At 36.1% G+C, this 20,673-nt stretch overlaps 1 protein-coding gene across 14 annotated transcripts in view; it reads right to left on the minus strand.

The window, feature by feature from the left end:
* Positions 1-20,673, minus strand: part of CLIP1 (CAP-Gly domain containing linker protein 1) — a 147,582-nt gene that overhangs the window by 11,427 nt on the left and 115,482 nt on the right. For all 14 annotated transcript variants that reach the window (XM_036752217.1, XM_036752223.1, XM_036752213.1 and 11 more), the window contains 2 exons: positions 15,221-15,341; positions 2,561-2,613 (listed from right to left, as the gene is read on the minus strand). In XM_036752217.1, the coding sequence (XP_036608112.1) occupies positions 2,561-2,613; positions 15,221-15,341 (174 nt within the window). The remainder of the gene's footprint in view (positions 1-2,560; positions 2,614-15,220; positions 15,342-20,673) is intronic.

The following is a 20,673-nucleotide window of genomic DNA, read 5'->3' on the forward strand; positions in this document are numbered from 1 at the left end:
TGGAAACTGCTTGGAAAGCACCTGCCCCACTTTTAAACAATTTCACCTAATAAAATGAGTAGATTTTTTATATGCTCTCACCTCACATTGATTGCTATTCAGTGCACATGGGGCAGAAAAAGATCACTCACACAGATGGACACTCTTATTATTAATGTTAACACATTTCCCTACCCTAAAGATTAAAGTATGAAGCATTTTTAAAAAGTGGGTGATTGATGAGGACACCTCAAATAACACATGCATAATTTAACTGCAACTAAAATGTATGATTTCCAAATAATTTTCTTCACTTTAAAACAGCTGGTTTTGAATATGAATAATGACTTTCAGAATTTCTTCAAAATGCTTTTTCTTACAGTTTATTTGGAGTTGAAAGTAGCATTCAAATTGAATTTCAATATAATGACCATTGGTGCAAAGCAATTTTTTCAGGTTATCCTGGATTAAACTTAGTTGCATTTTTATTCAAACCCATTTTTAAATTCAATCATTTAGTAGGTGTTCTGTTTCTTGAACTATTAACTAGATAAGATCCTAGATGTAGAACTGAAAAAGACCTCACAGACTAGGGAAACTGAGGCCCAAGGAGGTTAAGTAGCCTTCCCAAAGTCACACAAGTGACTCAGTTTTTGGAGGTTCTGAATTCTAGTCCTCAGAACCTTTCCACTGAAGGCATAGATATTTTCTCAAGTTATTTGCAAAAGGTTGACTTAAGATCTCTTTAGTTTTTTTTTTAATACAAATTTGCTATCAAAGTTATTTTGGACTATCTTACAAACTGAATTTAATCTGCAGTTACACATGTAGAGCTGAAGATAATTCACCTACAGCACTGACTGCAAGCTGATATTTAGGAGTCAAAATAAATTTGTATTGAGAGTTTCAAAAAGAAAAAAATTCTAGGAAGATTTTTTAAAAATTATAATTCTAACACCTGGAATTGGTTTTCAGAGCATCTCCACATTAGAAGTTACCTGTTCCTGGAGAAAAAATATATATGTGTCAGTCTATTTTCCTAAATATACCAAGGGCTTAACTGGCAGTATAGATGAGGAAAAGTAAGGGAAATATCATTTCGTAGTCCTCCAAATCTGATATTTTTATAGGATATGAGCATATTTAATTGACTGAATAATCTCATTGTGAAATATGTGAACTACAGAAACACCTTTATATAATTTCACTTTGCCAAGCAAACGAGGGCTGATAAATGATAAGCTTGACTCCTAAAGTTAGTCTTAAATAAAGTTATTTGGAGGAAAAATGTTGAATCAGTCTTTAAAAAAAAATCCTGAAGATTGTTAGAAGTTATGTCAGCTTATTATTTATAAATTCATATGCAAAAAACCATAAAGGAACAAGCACCATTCATCTTTTCATAGACTCCTGAGAGTTTATGTGAAAAGCTTTTTAAGAATGAGGAATTTGGGTCCTGATTAATTTTTCTTTAAGGCTTTGCTTGTATTCCCCAAAACATATGGCTTGCTATATAATAAGTCAGTTCATCTGGACAGTTTACTAGTAGTTTATTAAGTCAATCTAGTGGCACTCCCCTTGAAGGGCTCATGTCTCAGCCTGCCTTATTTAGGACCCAAATTTCTATTTTGTGTTTAAACTCTTTCAAATTGACCTAATATAATTTACAATGCTGTTTACGGAGCTAAAACACTCCCCGAATAAAGCATAGCAGTGCCTAAGCAGGATGTCATTCTTACAAGAGGTAGTCTTGTTAGTGGTGGGAGGAGGGGAAAATGGAAGATTATCCCATGGTTAAGCTGCTCTCTCCCAGGAAGCACTTTTAAAAATAGCCATAAATCTAGTTTTATTGGCTAGACAATAGTTCTCATTCAGCATTCTGACTGCAAACTATAGGCTAAGGTTATGCTTCCCTGGGCACATATAGAGCTCAAACTTATCTGACATGCAATATTAAGCACAGAGTTTTTCTGGATGGAAACAAGCTGTCCATTCAGTAAGAGCAGATTGTGATTCCACTAGGATGCACAAGCATCAAGCTTCTGAAGAGCTTGTATTACCAGGGGCCACAATCAACTGCTATTCAAAATAATGATTAAAATAATCCTGGGTTGCCATTGTTAAAATTTTATTATGAAAGCATGACAATATTAAAACTCTTTTGAAGAAAATGAATTGGAACCTTAAAAATTATTTGCTTTCAATTAATTACTGTAATTGAAAATGTCACTTTTTTCTACTTTGAATATCAGGTTTTGCACAAGATTCTGGTGCTTCACAGAAAATTAAATGGTATCTTTAGTGGTATCTAACAGGACCTGTGAGCTGCAGAAAAGAACTTGCAAAGTACAACTATATTGATAAACACAACTAAATATGCCTTAACAAGTTTGAATGCCAACCTAAGTGAAAACATTTGCATTTAATTTTCTTTTCACCATATTAGTTAGGAATGCCAAACTACCATCATGCATTTTTCTGGGTATAAGAAACTTTCCTTTGTTATTACTTTAAAGCAAGTCCCAATACTTTGATAATAATGACCGTAATTGAAAAAAATCTCTTTTTAAAAAACTCTTACCTCTTTTTCATCTCTAACAGCTGGTTATTGAGTACAGATCTCTCGCCCTCCAACTAAAAAGTAAAAGAAAGAAAAACCATGAAAAGGTTAATTTTCATGATAGGCAGTTCAAAGAAGATCAATTATTTATTCCATATTGCATACCCACAGCTTCCACCGGCATCTGCCAATAAAAGTCCAAAAGCAACGAGTTTTCTCTGAAAAACTGGGGTAACCAAAACATAAATCTGGTTGATCCCTAAAATGGAATCAACTGACAATGCTTATTGCTTTATTAAGTGTCCAGAGCCTTTATGAGTCACTCTTCATGAGCTCTTGTCAAAATTGACAGAACCCTGGGCTCAGTTAGGAGGCTTGGAGTCCAGTCGCAGGTCTACTACCTGCATGACATTAGTCATTTACCTTTCTGGGCCTCAGTTGCCTAGTTCCCTCTAAAATGAGGGGATTGAAGTATGCATGTGTCTTATCTAAGTACTAGATTATGAACTCCATGAAGAAAGGACTAGGTATTACTTAACATAGTACATAAACCAGGGCCCAACACAATGCTTTCCAAACGGTAGGTAATAAACATTTGTTGAGTTAAACTGAATTGATTTTATACTTTGAAGAAAGGTTTTACAACCAATAATTTTATATGTGTTTCACAAATAACACAAGGGAGGCACTGGAGTTTTAGGATTCCAGCTTCTAACAGGTTCACTCTTGATCTGGTTAGATGGGAAGTGACAGGAAGACAGCTTTGGAGGGGTTAATAATCTAAGTATTCTAATCTAGTCTAATCAATGGGAGTTGCTGATAATGGGAGCACCAACTCCTACAGTATTCCCTAATCACCTTTCAGCAAGAAGGGGGAGCAACTACCTCTACATCTTGATGGGGTCAGTTGAGACATGCACAGCATTCCAGCTTGTACACACCCCTAAATCCCCTCAAGCCTTGATGGGGGCCAATCAAGGCACGCACAGCATTACACTGTCATACTCCCCATGGGTTCCCCCCCAAGCCTTGATGGGGACCGATCAAGGCAGGTACATGCATTCTTCTATGCACTGCCCAAATCCCAAATGGGTTCCCCACTCAATGACCAGTCCCCATATGCTTTATAGGGCAACAGACAAAGAGGCATATTTGACAGCCTCACAGGTTAATTTTAGCAATAGTGTCATTCAGTGCAAGTGTAGTAAAAATCACATTATGTCACTCCTATATCTCACTGCGCAACCATGGTGGAGATGTTTACAAGTCACAGGTCTGGGAAATATTATCTAACACCTAGAAACAAGAGACTGTCATGGCCATGAAGCATGGGAAACTAAACTCTAAGAAAGAGTAACAAAACCCTCCTTACTTAATTCATGCCAATCTGAACTTAAAAGCATTAAATAGCAAATAGAAGAATTTTTAAAAAGGTTTCGAACAAAGACATCTACCAAAAGTCCAGAAATAATGCAAAAACAAATAGCACGTGAAATTCTGAATTTCCCTAAATGAGTGAAAAAATTCAATATAAAGAATAAGGATTTTTCAAACACTTTTGGGTTTTTATGCTACTAGCTGCTATTGATGGTTAAAAAAATATATTTTCTAGAATTGCAGTTAGAACATTAAACTTAACCAAATTTCAGTCCCATATATGCCTTACCATAATTCCATCATGTTGCAGGGGAATATGTATATAGTGCATTCACCAACATAGAAATGTGCTATGAGAGCAGATAAAATGTACCTTTTCTCATCATATCATTCTTGCCTTCTTAGTTTTTTATAACTTTGATGTAGTTTCCTATAAATTTTATTTTATTTTTTCCCCTATTTATTTTAGAGATGAGATCATTATCAGAGAAACTAGCTGCAAAGATGGTCCTCCCTTTTCCTACTTCTCTTCTAATTTAAGGTGAATTGGTTTTATCTGTGCAAAAACTTTGGCTTTATGCAATCAAAATTATGCATTTTACCTCCTGTGAACCTCTCTTTTTTGTTACTGATGAAAATTATCCCTATCCATAGATCTGACAGGTAATTTCTTCTATGTTCTACCAACTTGCTTATGATACCACTCTTTAGGTCTACTAAATCATGTGACTATTTTGTGCTTATCTTGGTAAATGGTCTGAGATGTTGATCTATACCTAGTATCTGCCAGACTGCTTTCCAGTTTTCCAGTTTTTGTTGAATAGTGAGGTCATGCCCCAATAGCTGAAATCTTTTGTTTACTGTTCTTGTTTACTTCTGTAAATATATTTCTTTAATATTGCATTTTAATCTATTCTACTTTGTTACTCAACCTATTTCTTACCTAGTACCTGAAAGCTTTGTAGCACAGTTTTGAGATTTAGTTCTATAAGGCTCCCTCTCTTCTCATTTTCTTTCTTCATTAATTCCCTTCATATTCTTGACATTTTGTTCCTCCAGATGAACTGCTATTATTTTTCCTAACACTGTAAAGAAATTCTTTGGAGTTTGATTGGTGTGGCACTCAATTAGTAAATTAAGTAATATTGTCATTTTTATTATGTTAGTTCAGCCTACCTATGAGCAATTAATTAGACAAGTCTTTATTTGTGTGCAGTGTTTGGTAACTGTATTCATACAGTTCCTGTGTGTCTTGGCAGGTAGAACTCCCAAGTACTTTACCTTGTCTATAGTTATTTTAAATGGAATTTCTCTATCTTTTCCTGCTGGATTGTGTTGGTAATATACAGAAATGCTAATGATTTGTGTGGGTTTATTTCATATCCTGTCAACTTTGATGAAATTGTTAATTGTTTTGATTAGTTTTTTAGTTGATTCCCTAGGGTTCTCTAAGAAATGATAATCTCATCTGCAAAATGTGATAGCTTTGTTTCATTGCCTACACTTATCCTTCATTTTCTTTTTCTTTTCTTATTGCTACAGCTAGCATTTCTACTATGATAATGAAGAGTAAAGGTGACAACAGACATCCTTGCTTCACCCCTAATCTCCTTGGAAATGCTTTTAGTTTATCCTGATTGCAGATAATTCTTACTCTGGCTTTTAGGTAGATACTGATTATCACATTAAGGAAAGCTCCATTTATTCTCATGCTTTGTATTTTTAATGGGAATGGGAGTTGTATTTTTTCAAAAGCAAAATTTTTCTGCATCTATTGAAATAATCAATGATTTTTGTTGTTTTTGTTAATATGGTCAATTATGATTTTAGTTTTTCTAATACTGAACCAGACCTGCATTCCTGGTATAAATCCCACCTGCTGGCAGTGCATAATCTTTGTGATATATTGCTGTAATCTCATTTCTAGTATTTTATTTAAAAATTTTGCATCAATATTTATTAGGGAAGTTGATCTACTTTGACCCTCCCTGATTTCATCTATTAAGACCATATTTGTTTCATAGAAGGAATCTGGTCTGACTCCTTCTTTACATATATTTTCTTTTAAAAAATATTTTTTATTCATTTAAACTTAAATATAAAAAGAGGGAGAAAAAAAGAACATGAACACAGCAGAACATAGGAAGAGAATTCAATATAAAACCATGAATTTCCATTTCAGACTGTTTCCTTTTTTTTGAAAACCTATATAATGAATACACATCATTTTCAAAGCTACCCAGTTTTTCTAAGCTTCCTTCTAAGTTTTCTTCTGTTCCCAGCTGTGCACTTCTTATTTTTTCTCTCTCTCTATCCCCACCTCACCCTGAAGAAGGCTACAATTAAACATGAACACACACCCCCAACACACACATATAAAGATACATTATACAGATACATTATAAGTAAAACCATACTATACATACTTCCATTTATCATTTCTTTTTCTGGAGGGGGATAGCATCTTCCTTCATAAGTCCTTTGCAGTTGGTTTGAGTATTTATGATACTCAAGATAAATTAGTCACTCAAAGTTGTACTTATGACAATACTTCTGTTACTATGTATACTGTTCTCTTGGTACTGCTCATTTTACTTCATTTTTTCCATGCAATTCTTTCCATGTTTTTCTAAAATCAACAAGCTCATCATTTCTTATAGCTCAGTGGTATTTCAACATAATCCTATGCCACAACTTGTTCAGCCATTTTACAATTTGAAGGGCATCTATCATTTTAACCAATCTGATAGGTGTGTGATGATATCTTAAAGTCGTTTTAATTTGCATTTCTCTAATCAATAATGATTTAGAGCATTATTTCATATGATTATATGTAGTTTTGATTTCTTTATCGAAAAACTGCCTATTCATATCTTTTGACCACTTATTAAATGGGGGATGACTCATAAATTTGACAAATTTCTTTACATTTTGAGAAATGGGACCCTTGTCTGAGGGACTATTTATGAAATTTCCCCCCTAGCTTTCTGCTCTCCTTCTAATCTTGGCTACATGGGCTTTATTTGTACAAAAACTTTTAAATTTAATATATTCGAAGTTTTCCCTTTTACACCTCACATATATGTTCTCTCGTTTGTTCATAAATTATTCTCCTATCCATAAGTCTGATATTAATCTAGTACTGCTGAATCTCCTTCCTTTACATTTTTCATTCATTTCTTTGATATTCCAAATGAATTTTGTTATTTTTTATCTAACTCAGTAAAATAATTTCTCAGTAATTTAATTGGCACGGTGTTGAATACATTAGGTAAAATTGTCATTTTCATAATATTGACTTTGTCTACACATGAACAATTAATATTTCTCCAAATATTTAAATCTGACCTACTCCACCACCTTCCTAGAATCTTCCCCCTTCTTTATATTTTCAAACAATTGATGTAGTATTGGAATGAAATGTTCTTTAAATATTTGGTAGAACTGACTTATAAAATCCTTTCAATTCTTGAGGGTTTTGTCTTGGGGGCTTTATTCATGGCTTGTTCAAATTTTTTTTTCTAAGACAGTTATTTAAGCTTTCTATTTTCTGTTCTGTTAGCCTGGGCAATTTTATTTTTGTAAATATTCATTCATTTCATTTAGAGTGTTCATTTCACTGGCATAGAGTTGGGCAAAAGACCTCCTCCTAATTGCTTTTATTTTACCTTCATTGGTTGTGAATTCACCTTTTTCACTTTTTATACTGATAATTTGATTTTCTTCCTTCCTTTTTCAAAAAAAGATAAAATCAGCCAGTGGCTTATCTATTTCATTGTTTTTAAAAAATAGCTCTTCATTTTATTAGTTTAATTTTTTTACTTTCAACTTAATCTCTCCTTTTATTCTTCTATTTTTGTGTTTAATCAGAGATTTTAAATTCATTGGTTTTCTAGGCTTCAATTTTAGCTGTATGCCCAATTTGCTGATCTATTCTTTCTCTTTTACTGAGATATAAATTTTAGAGATATAAATTTTCCCCTAAGTATTGCTTTGACTGCATCCCACAAATCTTGATCTATTGTGTCACTCTTGTCATTACCTTTACTGAAATTATGGATTATTTCTATGATTTGTGCTTTGATCTGCCCATTCTTCTGGATTAAGTTAGTTTCCAAATAATTTTTAATCTATGCTTCAAAGGTCCCTTACAGAATGTAATTTTTGTTGCATTGTTGTCAGAAAAAGATATATTTAATATTTCTGCTTTATTGCATTTGTTTGTCAGAGTCTTATGCCCAAATATATGCTCAAATTTTGTGAAGGTGCCATGCACAGCTGAGAAATAAATAAGCATAACTGTATTGCTTTCTATTTCCATTTGAAATTTTCCAGGTCTTTCTAACTAAATCTAAGTTTTCAAAAATTCCATTTATCTCCTAACTTTTCTTGTTTATTTTATGATTAGGTTTATACTTAGGTCTGAGAGGACTAAATTGAAGTCCTACACTATGTAGTTTTATTCTGTTTCTTCCTGTAACTTGTTTATTTTTCCTTTAAGAATTTAGATGCTATGCCTTTTGGCATGTATATGTTCTGTATTACTATCAATTTACTATCTGTGGCATCTTTTAGCAAAATGTAGTTTTTCTGATTATCTCTTTTTGGGGGTGTCAATTTTTGCTTTTGCTCTGAGACCACGGTTGCCATCCCCATCTTTTTTACTTCGGTTGAAGCATAATAAATCTTGGTCCAGCCCCTTATTTTAACTCTATGTGTATCTTTCTGCTTCAAGCGCATATCTTACTAACAACATATTGTTGGTTTCTGGTTTCTAATTCATTCTGCTATCCTATTCCATTTTACGGGTGAGTTCATTCCATTCACATTCACAGTCAGGATTATATTTCCCTCTATACTATTCTCTTAAACTTATCCTTCTCTTTTTTACCCTACCCCCTCTTTAAAAGTCTGTTTTGTTTATGTGCTGCCTCCCTCAGTCTACCCTCTCTTTTATTTCTTTGCCCCTTCTTTTTAACCTCTTTCCCCTTCTACTTCCCAGTTGAATAATATGAATTTTTGTATCTAACTACGTGTGAATGTATATTCTTCCCTCCTTGAACCAATTCAAATGAGAATGAGGTTCAATTGTTATATGTTCCCTCCCACTTTTCCCTCCACTGTATAAACTCTTCTTTGCTTTTTCCCCCATTCTTCCTCTCCCTTGCCTCTCTCCCAGCACATTTCTCTTCCCCACCCTTCCATTATTCTTTTGAGATTATCTAAACGTAACAATCACGCCCAGGCCATCATCTTAATTAGACTCCCTCAAAGATCCCCAGTGATAATAAAATACTGAGGGATTACATGTATCATCTCCACATATTAAAATGGAAACAGTTTAAACTTCTTTAGTCCCTTATGATTTCTCATTCATGTTTATCTTTTATTGTTTCTACTGAATCCTGTGCTTGAATGTCAAATTTTATATTCAGCTTTGGTCTTTTCAACAAGAATGTGTGAAAATGTTTTATTTTCTTAAAGATCCATTTTTTCCTCTGAAGGATTATACATGACTGAAACAACTGAACAACAGCAAGGACTCCTCCTATATGTTAACTTACAATGCATCACATAAATGCTCAAATGTCTTAAGAATGCTTTTGTTTAATGATATTAATTAAGAATTACTAGCAATTCTGTTAATCATTTCTATTAGCTTGAATTAGTGAGACTTTACTGGGCTTAAAATGTGATGAGGACACAAAGAACAATCATGGATAAAAAGATAATACTTATAGTCATATGACATAGGAGACTGACCACTGGCAAAGTAATACCCTTCCTGTGGGGAGCAAATACTAAAGGGGGACTTAAGAAAGCAGGGAATGTATACTTTTATCCAACTCATTCTGCAGTTGAGATGGCTAAGTAAAACTCACCAACTTTACCTCCATCCTAACCCTAGACCCAAATCCCCAACCCTGATTCCCCACCCAAAAAAAAGACTAAAAAACCCAACCACTGACGTTGCATTTTAGACCCTTTTAATCACATCTTTAAGCAAGTATTTTAGAGTAAAAAATAGCTGTTCCATTCTGATAGCACACGGCACATCCCCTGTGTCTAAGTATTTCTAGTCTCATCTCCCACACAAAAACAGACTACATAATTTCTTTCACAACCCAATCTTTTAGATAGAGGAAGTAGAAGGGAAAAGGAAAAGAAGAAAGAGTAGATACAATGAATGTACTTTACAGCAAAGAACTTCTTAAAACTAAGAAAAAAGGCAGTTTAGTTACCACAGATTTTTACTTCAGAACATCCAGAATAAAAACTTTTTGGTGATAGTGTGTTATAAATATATTACATACACAGCTCTCTTCATTCCACAGCAGTACTAGGGATGGTGTAACCTGCAGTAGACAACACTGTGGCTAAAAAAGTCCGATGCATGATAAAGAGTTCTTCTAAAAGTTGGTACACATTATATGCTCTAAAATTTGTAGGTAAAGGCACTGATGGAGAAAGTATTGTGGCTTAGTAGCACATTCTTTCCTTTTCTTTCTTTTTTTTTTTTTTTGGAAGGGGAGAAGGCAGGGCAATTGGGGTTAAGTGACTTGCCCAAGATCACACAGCTAGTAAGTGTATCATGTCTGAGGCCGGATTTTGAACTCAGGTCCTCCTGACTCCATGGCCGGTGCTCTACTCACTGTGCCACCTAGATGCCCCAGTAGCACATTCTTCATTCCCATTTTTAACAGTCTGCTGGGGAATAGTAGGGAGAAACTCCTTAAATTTTGTGATGGTGGAAGTGTTATATAGTATAGGCAATGACCCTAGGATCAGCAACCACCTCCATGATGGACAACGCCAGTATCCAAAGTAAACTTCCTTGTGATTCCCTCATTTTGAGGGAATTTCCTCATTTAGAGGAACTGGGTGAACTACGGATAGTTTGTTTGGCAAATTATAAAAAGATATAAAAAGAACTTTCAGAAGATATGGAATAGGAAAATGGAGTCTGTAAAGAGACTTGCAACAACTCAAAAACTATCCTATATCTAAGTCCCAAATTTAATTCTTGAACATGGTTGAGAAAGCTGAGAAGGGGTGAAATGAATAAGCAACAGGGAAAACACTGGTTGGAAGCAAGGAATTTTAAAGGTAATTCTCCATACATTTCACTTTTCACTAAAAAATGCTACTTCCTAAGCAAGTGATATAATCACTTCTCTATACTTCAATATTTCTATGATCTGTGATTTTGCTACTGGAAACACTTCCTCAGCAAATCCAGGGTGCGGCCCTCCTATGTCTGTATAGTCTTCAAGAATTGCTATGGCTGAAAACCTTGTTATCTTGTAGTCAGCTTGGTGATGATTTAATAGATTTGGTCCTCAGAAAATAGATGTACCCTACATGATTAAACTGGTAATCAAAATCTTTCCAATCTGGTAGAACTTGTGGAAACCTGTACTTGGCTGGCAGCCTGAATCTGGGTTACCTCCATAGTAAGGCTATAGCTAAATACATGCTAGTTGATCTGATTTGAGTAATTTTAGGGAAAATCATACCATGTCATAAGATAAAAATAAATTCTTCTCGCTGCACATGCATGTCTGAGAAAGCAGCTAATTATAAACAGAACATTATTTATGGCTCTACTGAAATGATGGCACTAGATTCTAAAAGAGATCTGATTTATCTTTTGGTGACCCTAAGAAACTGATAACCACACATAAGTCATGAATTGTCTAATGTGTCCATATCCACAAACTTTAGCTCATTTAATAAAATTGAAAATCAGTATTTGTCCCATAATGATGGCCCAAAATAAAAGATAGTATATATTCTGAAACTTGCAATGACAGTCAGCCTTAAAAAAAACAACAACCCTCAAACTTTTACCTAATAGCGAATAACCCTACTGGTTAATTCTCACTCTGACTTTTTTTTTAGTTTCATTATTATAGAGGATAATCAGATGTTTTCTCATTGGTGTTTAGCTACACTTCACTGCATGGAATCTACAATAATATTATTTCACTTTTTACACTCCACCTATCTTGAAGTTGGACTGAAAGTAACCATAAATTAAGGCTGTTATTTTGAAAGCAAAAATGATTTCTAAGAAGCCAAAACAAACTGTCACAAAACCTATGCACTCTCTCTCAGCAGCAGACACTCAGGAGCTCATATACAGCAGTTTCACTCAATATACAATTCCAACAAGCTTGGTTTTCTGACATTCCCACCCCTCCCAAAAAAGCCAATTATCATGACAATGATCCTTAGGTGAATAAAAATTACATTATATTCAGCATAAGCTGTTTAACAAGGCAAGGAAAAAGCCCATTTTAGAAAGATTTTCATCAAAAATAGTTAAGATCAGTGTTCATGTCTTCAGTTATCTAGAATATATGTGTACACACACACACACACACACACACACACACATACAGGATATCTCATTCCCTGATGGTACCATATAAAAAGATTAGTGCTACTGTACTCTAAACATATTCTTGTATTCAGAAATCTTTCTTGGTCCTAGAAAATAGTGATCCAGGGGAGAAAAATTCCTTTCTCATATTAAAAATGACAAATCTTAATTGAGAGAGAAGGAACAAGTAACATTTTTTTTAAATATTCCTTCAATTGGAAAAATGTACATTTGGCCACAAAACGAGGTAACAGAGACTTTAACCATTCTGTTCCTGACTTTTGTCACCTTCTTACTATAATAACTATAAACAAATCAAATCACTCTTTCTATGACTTAACACCACAACTATAAAACACTTCCTTCCTTCCTAGGGGATGCTTAATGCAACCAAGAATAGGTAGGAAATGTAGGAAAGGATGTTAACTACCATCTTATTCTCCATAATGAAATAAGTCTCAATACTCTGTGTTTCTCATAACCTTCTGTACTACCTTTTAAGGAGGTCATGGTGGGAGGGGGAAGAATATGGTCTGAAACTAAGGTCAAGTGCAGAATGCAATTCTTTCATCTCGAAGGAGGCAATTATTGTTTCTTTACCTCTCAAAAGTGCCACTGCTTAGTTCAGACAACTGACTGGAAATTTGCTCAGATGATAAAAGACTAAAACGTAATGTTTTAAATTTATGAAATGTAGAGCTATTTAACGGATGTGGGTATCTTTAGCTTTCCAAAGAGAAAGAAATAGAGAATGTGGGAAACCTTGGTTTCTCCTAGCAATATAAAAATATGAAGTAGAATAAAAGCATCATTTATTTACATATTTTATAGTGATAACTAGGTTTAGATAGATGATAGATGAGTTTTATTTCCACTTCACATATTTTTCCAATATCACCAATGATGACCTTTACTCTAAGTTTCTCTAAGTAAACCCCACCTGCCTAACAAAGGTGATGCACAACACTCTGCCAGAGGACAGTGGCCACTATCTGTCACTCTAACACAGAAGGTATCGAAAAGAGAAAACAAGAGATCTAGATAGAAACAAACCACATCTTAGATCTTCTTTTGGAATCAGAAAAAGCAGAAATCAGGCTGGCCTTGTGTTTAGGTGCAGCTATTCCTGAACCAGTCCAGCTAGACGAGTGTGCCAGATAAACATAATCTCCGAGTCCGCTCATCATCAGCATTTACTGATCCTCTTTATCATTAAGTCCATTTTTCTATTTACTCAAAATCTCACATGCTTTTAGATCAAACCTAGTTTTTTCTGGCTTTGGTAAAGATACAGAATGTACTCAGTGCCTTGTAAACACTCCTCATCTGTCTGAGGAAGACTAAGTTATTACTCAGTTTGTCTTCAGTGCCACCTTCTAAAGGACCCCTCAGATCAACCCTTAAATCCTTGCCAAATTTTGTAAGGCTCTCAAGTCATATGACAGACTGCTAGCATTGTACTCAACCATCCAGCAGTGGCCAGAATTAAAACTGGACGCCATTTACATGCTGAGCTCTTATTTCTTCAAAAGAGTGCTGGTTTTAAGGCTCCTATGTCCTGAGAAAAAAGGTTTTTAAGGAAATGTGGATAGGTGCAAATATATCCACACTGCTTCTCTTGGAGACCTGACAAATTTGACGCTAGACTACACTTGTGAAACACTACCTGTGCCTTGAAAGAAACTGGTTTGACCCAAAAGCTTCCTTTTCCCCAAGGAGATCATCATCAAGCTCCCAGAGTCTACAAAAAGAACATACCTAGACTCCATTCAAGCTTAAACAACCTCTGACGATATGAATGAAAGCACTCTGGGACAACACTGCCAGTAGTTGGTGGGGTGGGGGTGAGCAAATTTATTCTAATAAGTCTTGTGGGTGAAAAAGTCTATCTGAGTCCTGATAGCATACGGCATTTCTGTGCTGGGAATCTAAGAAACAGAGAAAGCTGGAGTAAAGTTTTTGAAGTACAAAACCTAAAAGGAACGTAACAAAAACTGCTTTAGCACAACTGACATGCAGGGCAGTGGATACCTCATATAGATTCCAAAATGACTGAACAAGCTGTCCTGGACTTTTGACATTTAAATAATGGTGTCATGATCTAAAATTTACACTATAAAGAGAAGAATGATTGTAAAATGTGTTGGAAATAACAAAATGCCACCCGAGGGGGCAAGGCACAAAACTGATGACAAAATTTTCAAATTCTATTTGAAAAATGATTCCTAAGTTGCTGTCATGCAGTTAAATGTAACCATCTAGCATTGTGATTGAAGTATAGACTAACCTAGAATAAAACCTGTTTACAGATTACTATGCACAGTTGGACCATAACTCTTTTAGAGATTTAAAACACTTATAAAAAAAGTTATATGAACCAGTCCTATTAGCTGTGTCAGAAACCCTTTTGATTAAGCCATCGAGGCAAATGGGCTAGAGTTTGTTTGACTGTAGCTCATTCCATCAATTATACATATTCCATGTATCAAAGCACACACTTAAGAGAATCACTGGGAAATTATGGCCAACAAAGGGGACTATTTCATTCAAAAATATCTACTAACCCCAAAACTGCACACAATTTAAATTAATTTTCCTAATAGGTTAGTACAGAAACACAGGAAGAACATCTTTCCCTCCAGGCTTATGAATAAAAGACTTCTTTCAAGAAAAGTTTCATTTACAAGTTATTTCTAAATCCCCAGGGGCTTTTTGTTTGCCATACTTTAAGGAACTTTGAGCTGCCCCTATTCTAGAAATAAACCAAAACTCCCTGAGGACAAGGTAAGACATTTCGTACCAAAACTGTAAAAGCACAGCTCATATAGATCTGCCACATCTGAGTGAACACTCCCTCCTGAAGCACTGTCCAAGACAGACAGGGAGGACTACCATGCAAAGACCTAGGCATCCCTTACCTTTTGATGACTCGTGACCTCCTCTCTGCTTCTTCCCAGCTCCTCAGCAAGTTTGAGGTTCTCCTCCTGCAACGCTGAGAGCTGTTGGGACTTCCAAGCTGCTGCCTGCTTCAAGGCTTCTCTGCAAAGACGGGGAGTGCAGGGTTACCATAGAAACAAGACAGGCAAGAAAAATGGTGGGAGAGAAGCAGCTTCCCAGGCTGAGGCAGAAAAAGATTTTTCTCTGGGTCACATGACTAATGGGAATTTATAACTAGAAAGCACCTATCACTCCAAGCAGAATAGACTAGAGGGCTTTAACCTGGCAAAGGACATCATGCTTTGGCCTGCTAAGCACTCACCACGCCTACTCAGCTCCCACACTCACTCACACACTAGTTACCACCAGGGAGAACAGGAGAATGGTCATCAGTGCCTACTGCCTGTAGGAATAGACTCGTTATTTAAATGCACAAATACATTTCACATTCACAGAGTAATTTAATATGTCATTTCCTAGGCACTTGCAAGACTACCCAGCTTTGTAACCTGTTTCTCCTGGCAAGAAGAAAAATCTGATGGTCCCATCTGATGAAGCTCAGGGATGACGTGTATTGGAATATATTTTTAGGACAACCAGAGGCAAAATGCCCTAGAGAGAGCAGTTTTCTAATTACATAAGGCATTTTTTTTCTCCCCTCAAATGAGAATGATAACCTTTCCCAGCAATGATTTTTCATTAAAAGCAGCAAATAAAAATGAATATACCACACAGAACATGTGCAACCAACATATAGATGAATCTATTACATTCAATGCAAAAATAAATTTTTTTAGTTATTAGCTAAGGTACAGTTTGATGAGTACATTTGCCAATGCAATTACTGGAATTAGTTTAATACTGCAGAACGTGTCAATGTAGCTATGAGTTGCAGGCAGACATATGCCTGTTAATTTCCATTGTGAATTATGATACACAGATGAATCCTGAATCTTGGTATAAATTCATCTGATGATCATCAACATGACTATTTTTAACCTCCGTTGTCTATAGGTGGCCAGAGGTGATACTTTGATTTCTCCTACTCTCTTCTTTCAATCACAGATTTGGCACTCATATTAGGGTGACCTCACAAAGGTTTAAGGAAACAGAAAGCAGCATGGTTTAGCGGGAAGAACAGGAGATCTGTAGGCAGATCACGGACCTGGGTACAAATCCCAGCTCTGTATGACAGATATCACTGCCCCTCTCTGAGGTTATCTTTCAATCAAAGGTGAAAGGAGGCAGAGGGAGGTAGTATCCACTTATCCTAGGAGAAGTATCTTGTTCAATGAAGGACTTGAAGGCATCTAGGAGGGCATTCCAGGTATGAGGAACAGCAAGAGAAAATGCCCACAGCTGAAAGGTCGAGTGTTGTGTGTGAGAGGCCAATGTCACTGGATGGAAGCCACTGCAATAGTCCAGATGTGGAGTAATAAGGGCCTGCACCAGGTTGGGGGCTTTGGCAACAGCTAGGATATGGGGGGTGAAAGACAGTAAGCCAAGGTGACACCTAGGTTGTGAGCCTAAGGGACTGGGAGGATGATGGTATCTTCAACAGTAATAGGGAAGTTTGGAAGGTGGGAAGAATTCTGGGGATAAAACTGAGTTCAGTTTTGGACATGCTGACTTTAGGATGTGTCTACAGGATATCCATTTCAAGATATCTAACAAGCAGTCGGAGATGCAAGACTATAGGCCAACAGAGAGGTTAGGGCTGGATGAGTAGATCTGGGAATTATTAGCATAGAGATGATAATTAAAACCATGGGAAGTGATAAGATCACCAAGTGAACCATTATAGAGGGAGAAGAGAAGAGGGCACAGGACGGAGTCCTGTGAGATATCCACAATTAGTGGGCATGACCTGGATGTAAAACCAACAAGGAAACAGAGTAGGAAATCAGACAGGTAGGACAATGAGGAGAGAGTTGTGTCCTGAAAACCTAGAGAGAAGAGAGTATTAAAGAGAGCAGAGTGATCAGTAGTGCCAGAGGGGGCAAAGAGATCAAGAAGGATCAGGCATGAGAGAACGCCACTGAGGTGTTTGCAGGCACTCCAGCACCAGGACCACATCTCACTCTCCACACCCAGGCACAAAGAGAAGGGAGGGTATTTAAGGAGATGTTTTTAGGAATATGGCTTGTACCAAGCAAACTCCCCCTAAGTCCATTAGCAGTAAAGCACCTAGGAAGTAGCTTGATTAAAAAAAAAAAAAAGCTCCTCCCTAGAGCGCCCCCTTTCTCAGAGGAGTCAAGAAACCTCATGACTATAGGCCAGGTACAGTGGCTTTCTGTGAAATTCCATGTTATCTGAAGTCCAATGGATTTCTGATTCGTAAACTTCTCTTCCAGGATCCCGTGTGTGAAATTGCTCAAGATTTCAAAACAGGTCTGTGCTTCTGGAGTGCAGCAACCACTTTTTTGTAGGATGCAAGTGAAGCTAGTTGTCCTGTTTGAGGACACCAGCCTGTGTGCTAAACACACCAAACGTGTCACAACCATGCCAAAAGATATCCAGCTAGCACACTGCACACTTGGAGAACACTAAATTCCACTATGAAGGGAAATATTCTTCATTAAAAAAAAAATCTCTTCTTCCTGTTATTGGTAGTTCTGTACACTAGATCTTTTTTCCCCCATAGGGCTAAAAGATAGGAGACAGAATTAGGTATTGATAAAGTTTTTTTTTCCCAATTTCATTTGTGTGTGAATTTTGACTACAAATGCAAGGATATAAAGCATTAATGCAGTCCAAAAATGTTTCCACGAACAATTTTCAACAATTCAACTTTAATAACAATTAAAAATAAACCTGTTAATTTTTTCTGGACAATGCTGGTATTTGGGTGTTTTGTTTTGTTTTTAACAAGTAAATTTCTTATCGATGGCAACGAAATGGCATTTATAGTGTTTTTTATCATATAGTAGAACCCATCCATTGACTGTACTTTATTGAGTGTCCTACATGCAAGTACATATTTTTGAGGTTATCCATTTTTGGTGCTGTTCCTGTAAGTTTGCTGTCAAAATACATTAAACTGAGAAAGACAGAGAGAGAGAAAGAGAGACCCTGTTGAGTTGGCAATTAAGAGATTACTGGTAACTTTGAACAAAATAGTTTCAGTTGAATGATGAGGTTGGAAATCAAGTCAGAGTTAAGAAGAGAATGAGAGGAAAGGAAGTGGGTGAATCTATTATAAGTGGCCTTCTCAAGGAAGTTAGACACAAAAGGCTAGAGGGATATGGGATAATAGTGGGGTGGATATATTAAATGAGGAGAAGAGGAGTGACACAGGCATTTTTGTAGGCAATTGGAAAGCAACCAAGTAGATGGGGAGAGATTGAAAATAAGTGAGAAGAGTAGAGAAGATAGGAGGGATAGAATGGGATTATTAGTGCATGTAACAAGCAGACCTTCCTAACCTGACCTTCCTAAAGAGCAGTGACCATTAACACACCCCTCTATTCAATAAACTCCAGTTGTCCCCTATTACTTCCAGGATTAAATATAAAATCCACTGTTTGACTTTTTAATGCCTTTTACTACCTGGCCCCCTTCCTTTCTTTTCAGGCTTCTTGCACTTGACTGCCCTCCATGTACCGTGTGGTTCAGGGATCCTGGCCTCTCTCACACTGAAGAGTCCATCTCCCACCTCTAGGCATTTGCCCTGGCTGCTGCCCCTTACGTATAGCAATTCTCTTTCCTCATTTCCACCTCCCAGTCTCCTTGGATTCCTTCAAGTTTCAGCTCAAAAGCCCTACCTTCTGTAAGAAGTTTTTCCCAATCTCACTTATTCCTAGTGTTCTCTGTTGATTATCTTCTATTTATTCTGTCTATACTTTCTTTCACAGTTGTTTACCTGCTAATCCATTAAGACCATGAGCTCCTTGAAAGCAGAGTCTATTTAGTTTTTTGTAAAACCAATGGAACCCACCCAACTAGAAATGCAACTGAGCTGGTACAGTTTTTTCCCATGTGTTACAAAACTCTATCACCCATTATATATTTTGCCTTTTCTTGTATCCCTAGACTCAGGTCGTTGGACAACAAATTCAATGTAACTCTGATCACACCATTCTGCCTCTCATATTAAGACAGAGCAAAATTATTTAGATGATCTCTACAATTCCTTCTAGCTTGTCTTGAGGTTTCATGGTGCTCTGATTGCTGGATAGAATAGACTACTACCTTAACAACCCCAGTGCCAAAAGAATTTCCTTTGCAAAAAATCTTCTCAAGTCTGATGTTGCCTTGAAGTTGTAAAAAGTTTAGAAATGATTAATATTAACCAAATAATTTATGTGACAGATGGTCCAATTCTCCTTTATCTGAGCTACTGTCCTCTAAAAAAAGTCCCCTCAAAAGAGGTAAAGACATCACCCAGAAGAATCACTCTCATTAATAAAATTAAGACTGTTAGAATAAAAACACTTCTAGAATAAAAACACTCACATTATTTTTCTTCTAGAAGGGCAAGGTAAACTAAATAAAATCATTCAAGTTATTAAAAATAACTGCCCCTCATTATTAGATTTAATAGATGTAAAAAAACCAGTATTTTTAGTAGATGAGAAGGTGCAGAGGAATCAGTAAAGACCATTAGGTTTAAAAGTTATTCCATTTAATATTCTTGACCTCTATCAACTTCTGAGTAGAAGAAAAGAGTCGATGCCACTAAATTTATGATTAGATGTCATTTCTTTGATTCCATTCACTACAGTGGCACAGACAGCTAAACGGTGTGACTCAGACAGTGGGAGGGAGGGTGGGGAATCTTGTCTTATTGTTGGATTGCTCCCTTGACAATTTTCTGAACTAACAATTTGGCATTTCAACAGAACAAGAAGGTTAAAATGTCCCATGTTACTGATTAAATTATTTGCATTGCTGAAAAAATTTGGAACTATTTAGTTTGTTGTAAAACCAATGGAACCCACCCAACTAGAAATGCAACTGAGCTGGTACAGTTTTTTCCCATGTGTTATAAAACTCTATCACCTATTTATAAAATTCAAGTTCAGCAAGCATTAGGATTGCAATTTCTTGATTTTGTTCTAAAAAAGCCTCAATCATTTATGGCAGAAGTAACTGATGAACCAGACAGGCTTTTAGTCCCTCCCTTGTCTTTTGAAGACAATGTAAACGGAACAGTAAGGAATTTCTCAACTTTGATCTGAAGATGTAAATATCACAACTAAAACTCTAGAGCAGGGGTATGAAACCTGTGGCCTCCAATAAGGGGATTTGTTCTGTGAAGTTCAGATTCAGTCAGAGGGCAACACTTGAGAACCTAGAGGGTGCCCATACACCAACGGCAAAAGTAAATAATTCAATTTGTAGAGATTCTAACTAGAACCCAAGTACCAGGATGAATTCTAGAAACAGCCTAATAGTCTCGGTAACTAAACTCATCATTCACAAGAAGGGGGGC

The sequence above is a fragment of the Trichosurus vulpecula genome, chromosome 1 (genome assembly GCF_011100635.1).
Source record: "Trichosurus vulpecula isolate mTriVul1 chromosome 1, mTriVul1.pri, whole genome shotgun sequence".
NCBI classification, from domain to species: Eukaryota; Metazoa; Chordata; class Mammalia; order Diprotodontia; family Phalangeridae; genus Trichosurus; species Trichosurus vulpecula.